Genomic DNA, 10,272 nt, shown 5'->3' with positions numbered 1-10,272 from the left:
CCCACTTACAAGTTGGTAGTGGAATCCACATGTCTGCTTGTTAAGTATTGGAACTACATTGTATTGCTTGACTTGAGAAGTTACAACCTAGTGGTCTATATATATGGCCTAGATAGGAATCCACGTGATAGAACAATGGAAGAAGAAAGTAGCAGCAACTAGCGGCAATGGGAAGTGGAGATAACCGAGAAGAGAAAAAATATTGGGATCGATGGGCGTTGGCCCTAGGCACTCTGATACCATGTTAAGTATTGGAACTACATTGTATTGCTTGACTTGAGAAGTTACAACCTAGTGGTCCATATATATGGCCTAGATAGGAATCCACATGATTGGAAACTTTATCTGATAAGGAAATCTAATAGGAGTAGTTATATTAGAATACAAACTCTATGAGATGATATGATTTGATATCACATGGAACTCTAGTGAGGCAGGAGTCTTAATATGATGTAGAGATTGGCAATCAGTGGGACTCCTACAAAATAAGAGAAGATAGGCTAGCATAGGAGGTGATAATGTCCGAGACAAAGTGGAACTCAAACTCTTGCTGATACTGCTGACTTATTATGAATTAGAAGTTGATAGTGAATTCACATGTCTGCTAACTTATTATGAATTAGAAATTGATAGTGGAATTCACATGTCTACTGACTTATTATGAATTAGAAGTTGATATTGGAATTCACATGTTTGTTCACTAAATATGAGGACAAGATTACGATAACCCAAGATCACGTCCACAGACTCAGTTCTATGACGGTATTTATGAAGTCAAGAGAAAGTAAATTATTTTATTTCTTTGCATGTAAGAATGACATATAATCCTAAGGGGTAGTGTAGTTGGAGATTAACGAATTTGGTACGAGTCATAAATTTAGATGTCTTGAGTTTGACTCCTATTAGACACACTTTGAGTCACTTACACATGGGTGTTTAGTGTTTTTCACTATTTTCAGTGAAAGTTGAATAGTTCTCATTCAACCCCAGTATGACTAGATCTATGCGGTTGCGAGGTCAGTATAAGTCCACGAGACTAGTCAGACCAAAGGTCTGGATACTTATTAAAAAAATGACATAAAAATTGAGAATATATCAAAAAAATTTTTTTTTTTCAAAACAAATGGGAGGTTCCCAGAGACAAGAACTCTCCACTTATCATCCCTACTTACCACTCATTCTTAATTTCTTTATCAAATTAATCTTCAACGGCTTGGTTGTAGGGTTCTAAATATCAATACCTGATTGGCAGCTGAATGTATCAATATCGATCAAGGCTATTACTGACACCTAACTGATCTTGGATCAGATATTGCTATTGAATCAAGGGTAAAATCGAAAAAAGAAAAATGAGGGTAAAACCGATCGATCTAAATTGATACAGATCAATCCAGATTGATATCGTATTAATATCAACAGAAACCGATAACTATCCCATTCCCAAGATTTATATCACTAATGGTTATTCAAACCTAACAACATGGTAATCTTCTTCTCCTTTACGATAATTGAAAATTTCAGCATCAACATCTAAAGCTCTGGCACATTTATTCTATACTCTCAAATTCCATATTAAATCTTGAAAAATGTGGCTTAACAATTGATTAGATTTTTTCTCTCTTCAGAACATAGTAAAAGCACAAACTATAATAATTAGGATCGAGTTTCCCAGTGCCAATGCACACAGTGAATGGGCCCTTTAGGAGTGTTCAATAGGGGAGATTTGGGGGAGTGATGGGATCACATCTTGACCATCCCGTCATTCAACCAGTGGAACTAGAAAACATTTTTCCTAATAATTATATACTTTAGTAGTCGATGGGCTAGTCTTTTATAAATATTTGGAATAACGTTATTAAAAATTTTATTATTCATTGAATCTTGCATAAAAATAATGGAGAAGGTTTCCTAAAACACCAGCACATGGGTTCATGGCTGCACTAGAAGAAGCATCAGCATGATAAGATTTTTGTCTTTCTAGAGGGTTAGGGTAGTCATTTCAACACCCCATATTGTATTGAGATGTGGGGCCCACATTGCCTTTTAGGTTTCTTTCTTTCCTTTATGAGAGAAAACCAAGATAGATAATAGAGATGTTAAAAAAAAAATGGCAAATGAATGCTCCTTGGTGACATGGCCTACACTAGACACAAAAGAAGGGTGACTGGTGCCCAAAATCCACCTAGGCTGTGTTTGGTAGTTAAGAGAAGAAAAAAATAGAAAAGAAAAAAGTACAAATTTTTGAATTTCAAATTTCTTGGTTTAAAAAAGAGTCAAGAGAAGATTCATTTTTGAATTTCAAAATTCATCTTGAAAATTGTGAAATTTTCTTTTTTGAAAAAAAAACTTACCAAAAACACATGAAAACATAAAAAAATACAAAACTTTTATTTTCTTTAATAATAACCAAACATCTATAGATTTTTTATTTTTATTTTTTTACCATCTCGTTTTCTTTTCTTCTCTTTTTTTAGAATTTTTTTTGTTTCATTTCTTTTCTTTTTATCTTATGACTATCAAACACAGCCTTAGATGAATCATTTTGAGGTTGATTGAATCACAAAATGAAACTTGGCTGCTACCCCATCCATGGAAATGGAATCTCTAGGGTTGATAGAAACAATCCACCCTAAAAGGATATCTTCCATCCTTGCCTTTCAGATTCCATTTTCCTGGTTACTAAGAAATACAAAACAAGCCAGCAAAGAAAAGAGGTATTGTATGACGTAAGCAAAAAATTGTTAAGTAAACGACACGATAAAAGGCGAAGACAAATAAAAGGTGACGAAGGCAGGATGACAGGAAGAGTGAGAAATGAGAAAACCTTATCGATTAGATACATTGAACCTGCACACAACCGTTACCGTTTTAGGATTATAAGTAGGTTCATCAAATCAGCTTTTATCGAAGACCAGATTTGGGTTCCCAGGCTTTCCGGTGAACGATTCCTGTTTCCGGCGAAGCGCAGTGGCTCCGAGTATAGCTGCCCTGGCTGCTCCACTGGCGAATCCCCCAAGGAAGAAGGGAGAGACGACGATGGTGGTGGCGGAAAAGGCGTTGAGGGAAAAAAATGAGGAATTAGAAAGAGAAATAAAGAAAGGCTTGGAGAGGGAGGAGAAAATGAGGAAGGAATTGCAGAGTACATCTCAGAGACTTAGAACCTTAGAGGAGGCTGAGGAACGCCTCTGTTTTCAGCTTGGAGAGCTTGAAGTGGAAGCCCTAGATCAAGCACGGGCCTATCACGACCAGATCAGGACCCTTATGGATCAGCTCTCTCAAGCTCTCAAGCTTCTCCAAATCCAGGCCCCCAACCACACCCTGTCTCTGTAAGAGAAGATTTGATCTTCCCTATTCTTTAGAAAGGGGATTTTCAATTTTTTTTTTTATGGAAATTTATGTAAGTGAAATTATATGAAACAGATTAGGCTCCTTTTGGTTGCAATTAAGGGGGAATTGATATCACTTTAGAAGAAAAAATGAAAATTTTTAATCACGATTCTTTCAACATTGGAGGTTTTTTTTTTAAACATCCGATAAAATTGAAACGATAGAGAGATGATTAACATGGCAGAGCCCCGATCTTTTCCAATATCTCACACCATCATGGGGTGTGAGATGGGGTTGAGCCGTTGAGGGTACAATATGCTGGAGAGATACAGAGAAGAATAGTAGCCGAGCCCCCGGATCCTCTCCAGACTATGGATTCTCTCCAACAGACTATTATACCCTCCAAGTATCCCACACTATCCACATGGGGGTGTCATATGTGGTTCGGGGTACAGTCAGCTGGAGAGGATCTTAATTCTGCATGGTTGTTATTTTTTTTTACATAAAGACTTTCATTGAGGGAAAGCATCAAAGGTGCAACACCTAGACGCAACCATAGAACGATTTACAACAAAAAAGAGTGGTTGTAGCCACCAAATACGTGATAGATAGGAAATCAATGATGACGTTATCTGGTCATAGCTACCAAACACGTGATAGCTAGGAAATGCTACGACCAAACACGTGATAGCTAGGAAATTAACGAGGACCTGTTGTTACCAAGTATAACACACAAAAAATGAGTAATGGTCCAAATTTTTTTCCCCAGCCATGAAAATGGAATCTTGAAGTGTAGTCTGTAAAATACTAAACCTAGGAAGGTATTTGTGACCAAAGAAAAATATATTATTTTATTTCTTTGGCTTTGAACCTGGGTATCCAAGAATTATTCCATTTCTTTGGGTATTTGTGAATCCAAAGAGAAAATGAATTATCCCAAAGAGAGGAATTCTCCACTTATGGTCCCCATTTACCTTCGTCATCATTTATATTAGGAAAAATTACGTCTCCATCCCCTGTAGTTTGTCGAAATAACACCTGGGTCCATGGGTTTGAACGAATTACGCCTCACTCCCTTGTAGTTTCTAAGATTCTTACAATTAGGTCTAATCAGTTAGGCATCATGAAATTAAGACTGTTAGTTGATGACGTCAATTAATATGATACCTTTTAATGTTGAAAATGCCCTAATATACACATGAACTAACAAAAAAGGGCTTTTCAACCTGCTTCATTCTTCTTCAACTTGTTTCATCTTTCAACATACTACTTCATTCTTCAGCTAACTTGGAACATCGAAGTTGAGAAGATCAAAGAAGATAGCAGAGAGCACCGTAGCGTATAGCAGAGAGCACTGAAGCCTCGGCGTGAAGCGGCTCCACGCTTCGTGATGTCCTTGCACTGCAACCTCAAAATCCTAATCTACTCCTCCTTCAACTTTGTCTTCTTCTATGGTCTTAGAGCTCAAGCTGACCTCAAAGCCCTAATTTACTCCAAAACCAACTTTTGGGTTTATCAAGCAACAACTATTGTCCGATAATGGCGTCGTTTTGAATGCCCTATGCATGGATGAAGGTTTAACTTAAATTCTATTTTGCACTTTCGTCTTCTTCTATGGTCTCAGACCAATTGATTTCTTCAGTGTCTTACAATTTTGGGGTTTCATTAAGGTTCCTTCAAGCCCCCTTCGATCATAGTTTAACCTTTCCTAGGCAGTATTCTGGAATTTTTGAATTTATGAGGTTTAACTTGGGGCCCGTTTGATAACGTTTCTGCTGTTTCTGTTTCAAGAAACGACAGAAACAGAAATTTCCGTTTCTGGGAACAGAAACAGAATTTTGGGTGTTTGATAAACCTTGTTTCCGTTTGATTGGATGATTACAGTGTTGTATTTGCATTCCGGTGGATAACGATCGGCGGCCATTTGCTTGAAGAAATAGATGCTCCAGCGTGGCAGCCAACTATTTCCTTGAACAAGACAGGCGTCAGCTTCTTGGCAGCAAATTGAGGGGTCGATCATCAAGGATGAATTTGGAGTTCAGATCATCAAGGATGTATGCGTCTTTAGCATCCTCAAAAGACATGGATCTTCTGTTCCCTTCGACTTCCAAGCATTCGGAAGGAGAACTACAACAGAAAAGTAGAGAAACCATGGTTTCCGATCGCCATCAGCAGCAGCAAGAGCTGAATTCCGGTCTGATGCGATTTCGCTCTGCCCCGAGCCCCCTGCTTGCAAATTACGTGGACGGTAGCAGCCAAGACGGAGAAGGAGGAGCTGATGATTTCCTACAACCTCGTTCTTCAAGTCCCGAAGCGGAGAGCCTGTTTGCGAGGTTCTTGTCTTGTGGTGGCGGTGTCGCTGGACCTCCCTCACTTGATATCCGTGAGATCGGCGACAAGTCTCCAGCAGTATCGACGACTCCCACCGGAGCGGTTAATCAGAGAAATTCTCAATTCGTAGCATCCATGAAGCACGAAGCATCTGAGGTTGTTCCTCAGCAGAATGGATACTCTGCCGTTGCTTCCCAAATGCTTTATCAAGCTCCGCCGCCGGCGCCTCTGCCCAGCCAGAGCTCAGCCTCCATGGATAATTCTCACGGGATGGTGAATTCGATAGTCATGGATCACAATCCTCCTCAAGTCAAGACTGCTAGCACCAATTGCTCCAATCTTATCAGACACAGCAGCGGAGTCGACGAGGAAGATGACAGTGCCTCATCGGAATCTGCGGGAAGAAACCCAAATCGACGACGACTGACAAGATAGAGAGGAACTCTGTAGACGGAGCTAGTCAGAGACGGTGGTGATGGTAGTGATGCCAAACTCCGTCTTCAATATCGATTTTTTGTGCCCCATTTTCGTTTCGAGAAACGAGCGAAACAAGTAAAACTTGTTTCGTCATTCATGTTTCTTGAAGCATAAATTGTTATAAATTTCAATTTATGTTTCAAGAAACAAGTGGAATAGAACACTTTTACCAAACGGTATTTATGCCGTTTCTTTGTTTCTGAGAACAAGAAAACACATAAACACGTTTCTGGTTACGTTATCAAACGGGCCCTTAGTTTTTTTCAGACCAAATGTATCTATGTTTTGTCTACTTTTTCAATATGTTACTAAGGTTCGATTTCAGATTAGCAAAGCTTAATTTGAGTGTCATTAGAGTTTCAGTTGATGTATGGATATTGGTAGTGTACTGGTTACTAATTAGTTGTTGGATTTTACCCTAGTCGATTGATTGATACTCGGGTAATTAGCTCTACTATTTTGGGGATTATCATTGTACTGTTATTAGTCCTAGCAGTAGGGTGTTTGGAGTTAATTTGGAGTTGGGTGTTGCCAAACAACTTGTGGTGCGAAGCCCATGTGTGTTTCTTTTTTATTATTTTTCCTCCATCTTCTTCTCCATTAACCAAGTAAGTGCTCCTTTGAATTTTCTGCAGATCCTATTCTAATATGGGATTCATATGTAAGGGTATTTTTTATATGAATTACTTCAGAGAAGATAGCGTTGTTGCAATTTGCAGAGCTCTCAAACCCATCTTCTCCATCGATTATGTTAGGGATTTGAGTGTTTTGGGTCTATGATTATGTCCGTACAAAAGGGTATAATGGTCCGGTCATATTAAGACCCTTTTCCATTAAAGGGTAATATAGTCTTTTTCTGTTTAAAACTAACGGCATACTTACATCGTCATTGCCAGGGGAGAGGGGTGTAATTCGTTCAAACCCTTGGATCCACGTGTAATTTTGACAAACTACAGGGGAGAAGGGCGTAATTTTCCCTTTATATATCTCACTATCCAAGGCACCACACCAAAGCAATTAAATCACAAAGCTTGAAAAAAGAAAAAAAGAGATGAAAAAAATAGGTCAGTTGCTTGTACAATCACTTGATCGTATAAGTCAATATTCAACACCTATCTTTTTTGTTTCCAAATATAGCACTCTTTATCCTTATAATGACAAAAGGTGGGACATGTGTTGGAGGCTGACTCGTACGACCAGGCGATCATACCAGCAGCGAATCATATCTCTCGAACTCTCATTAATCTCAATCAATTGTTCCATTGGCCAATGACCATTAAGGTTGTATAAAGAAGTAAAAGAGTTATATTTTATCTAAGAAATCAAATATTGTTAGTTGTTAAGAAAACAAAACATAAAAGGAAACAAAATTCTGAACTAATCTCAATCTCAATCTTATCTAACTGGCATGGGTCCCACTCGAACTTGAGAAGAATCTAGAACATATCCTCCTAATTATCAAAAGGCTGGATGACCATTACTCCTCCAAACCACTACCGCTGGTTGATCTGTATTTTATATGGGCTCAGTTTGAATTTGAATAAACCTTGGATATGGACCAAGTACATACCCATCTTAGGACCCAATTGAATGACCAAGTGTACATCAATTCCACTCCCCCACTTCAGAAAAACTTGTCTTTGCCATCTTAAGACCCAATTGAATGACCAAGTGTACATCAACTACCCCCCCTCCCTTTCCCTCCCCCACACTTAGAAACTTATAGAAACTTGACGAAGAGTGTTAACCTGTTATGTAGACTTCATTGAAAGGTTGAGGTAGATACTTCTCTTTCAACACTTCTTTCATATCTTCCCAAAGTTTTAAGCTCTTGCCAATGACGGTACAACTTATCTTCATAAGTGCGCCATCAAACCCTTATTGTCCTTGTTAACTTGGTACATGCCAACTTCATTTTTGACTCCATCAAGTTTAATCAATTAAAACAATCATTGAGGGCACACAACTAATCATAAAATAATTGTAGGTCATATCTTCTGTTGTACTCCTTTAATCTATATTCACCTTGTGCTTTCATCACCTCATTGGTAGGGCGTCGAGTGGAGTTAAGTAGATTTTCGTTTTCGCTTCATGGGCCTTCATGAAATAGTCATTCAAGTTAAGAAACTTGAATGTGAGTCACCTCCATTTTGTCACAGATATTAGCTCATAACCCCAATTTGAAGAGCGATAAAAGTTGGTCATTTTCTTCACCTAAACCAATGCGTGAAAGAAAAATCCTTGAATTTATCCATATACTCCTCTACTTTAATAGAAACTTGACGAAAGAGTGCTAACCTAATCATGTAGACTTTATTGTAAGGTTAAGGGTAGATATTTCTATTTCAAACTTCTTTCATCTTTTCCCAAGTTGTAGGCTCTTGTCAATGAGGTATAACTTAAGTGTGCCAACAACCCCTTACTGTCCTTGTTAACTTGGTACATGCGAACTTCATTTTCCGCTCCTTCGTCAAGTTTAATAAGTTAAAATAATCATCAAGGGCACACAACAAATCATAAAATACTTAATTAAAATGGCAATAGGTGTTACAGTCTAATCACACTCTCTAACTTGAACTTTTTGAAATAAAAATAAAGAAACAGTTAGACCAATTCCATCACTTAAGAACAGATTAAAATCCAAATTTTATAAATCGTAGCAAAGACTCTAAAGACTTGCTAATGTTTTCAACACAAACTTAAATAAAGAACAAAACATTCACCTATAGTCAATCAAACTCCCATTTATACACTTAAGTTCACCCATCTCAAGTTACACTTTAAATGTCCTTGTAGTGAGTCAGATGGCTTTAAAGAACTAGATGTAAAACACCCCTAGAGCTTATTAACTCGAACCAGATAGGCTACAAGCCAAAACTGAAGTAATGAGCAATATCTCAAAATTATTGTTATTTTTTTGCAATCATACCAACAGTTTGACACGAAGCTCAATGCTTGTGGCAAAGAGACCCGGATACTATGAAGGTGATCCTTTTTTTTTTTTTTTAATGCAAAAATTCTAATTTTTTTACTAAGGCTTTCATAGATAAATTGAAACATCTTCAGTTTACAAGGAATGGAAAAATTAAAAAATTTCAAGGGAAATTTAACAAACAAAAAAAGACTATAATGTTCTATATTTAAACAAGTGTTAAAAGAATTTAGACGTTACCACAAAAAAAAAAAAAGTTAAAAGAATTTAGAAAATCCGGAATCCAAGCTATAACTCAAGAAAGTGAAATTCAAATGCTCAAAAATGAAAATTTTGTTTATCAGCTTTTTTATTCTCTTCCAATGGCATGCACATAATATACACAATAAAGAACAAATGAGAAACAAATATAAACAAGAGGGAAAGAGCAATACAACCTTGTGGATTGAAGTGCGACTACCATCTATTAGCTCCGAACTACGCCTGATATCTCTTCTTGCCTAGAGAAATTACTAAAAGATAGAAACAAAAAACTAAAGTAAAATGGTGGGTTGTATCCTATGAGTGCTAAGTTTATTGTCTTCAGCCAGACAATAATGGGAACAAGAACAAAAAATGGAAATGTCACTCCCCAACTTAAAAATTTCTAGTCCTCAAGCAAACATAAAGAAAAGGAAAATAAATTAAAATAAATTAAAAACCTAACTCACTTTCGTAAGAATCACGATTGCACTTAGCATGTGTAATAAACCTTTAAACCCCTAGGTTACCCTAGTGGATTAGTGGTGTCACGTGAATGTTTGTAGGAAATAAACTCACAAAATTCAAACTCCTAAGAGATATGATAATGAATATAGAAGCTCATAGAGATCCATGACCTTGTCCAGAGCAGAAGATAACAACTAAATATGAGGCTTTAAACATTGACCATTGACTTTGAAAGTTGCACCGATGCTAGGGTTCAAAACCTCAACAACATCATGAGAAAAAATAGTCTGGTATGTTATTGCTACTATCCATATATGCAACTGCTTATTTCTTAAACAAATCTTTATTACAATTCCTTTTATTGTGGAAAGACCTTTGGCTGGCATGGCTTCCCCTTCAACGGTTGGGTGAGGAAGATTTGGAGTAAAAGTTTAGTCATGTAGTTGTAAAGGACTTTCCAATGGTAGTAGGGTTGGAGGTTATACTCAAATCCATCT

At 37.3% G+C, this 10,272-nt stretch overlaps 1 protein-coding gene across 1 annotated transcript; it reads left to right on the top strand.

Annotated features, from left to right (window-relative positions):
* Window positions 1-5,491: 5,491 nt before the first annotated feature.
* LOC122062408 lies at window positions 5,492-6,168 on the top strand (the record flags this gene model as incomplete). The annotated part of the gene is given in 1 exon segment (XM_042626025.1): window positions 5,492-6,168. A coding segment is annotated over 1 exon segment (602 nt), but the record flags the coding sequence as incomplete, so codon positions are not given.
* Between the last annotated feature and the right edge of the window lie 4,104 nt (window positions 6,169-10,272).

Source organism: Macadamia integrifolia, unplaced genomic scaffold (genome assembly GCF_013358625.1).
Source record: "Macadamia integrifolia cultivar HAES 741 unplaced genomic scaffold, SCU_Mint_v3 scaffold1023, whole genome shotgun sequence".
NCBI lineage: Eukaryota > Viridiplantae > Streptophyta > Magnoliopsida > Proteales > Proteaceae > Macadamia > Macadamia integrifolia.
This window is presented reverse-complemented; position numbering and strand designations above follow the sequence as displayed.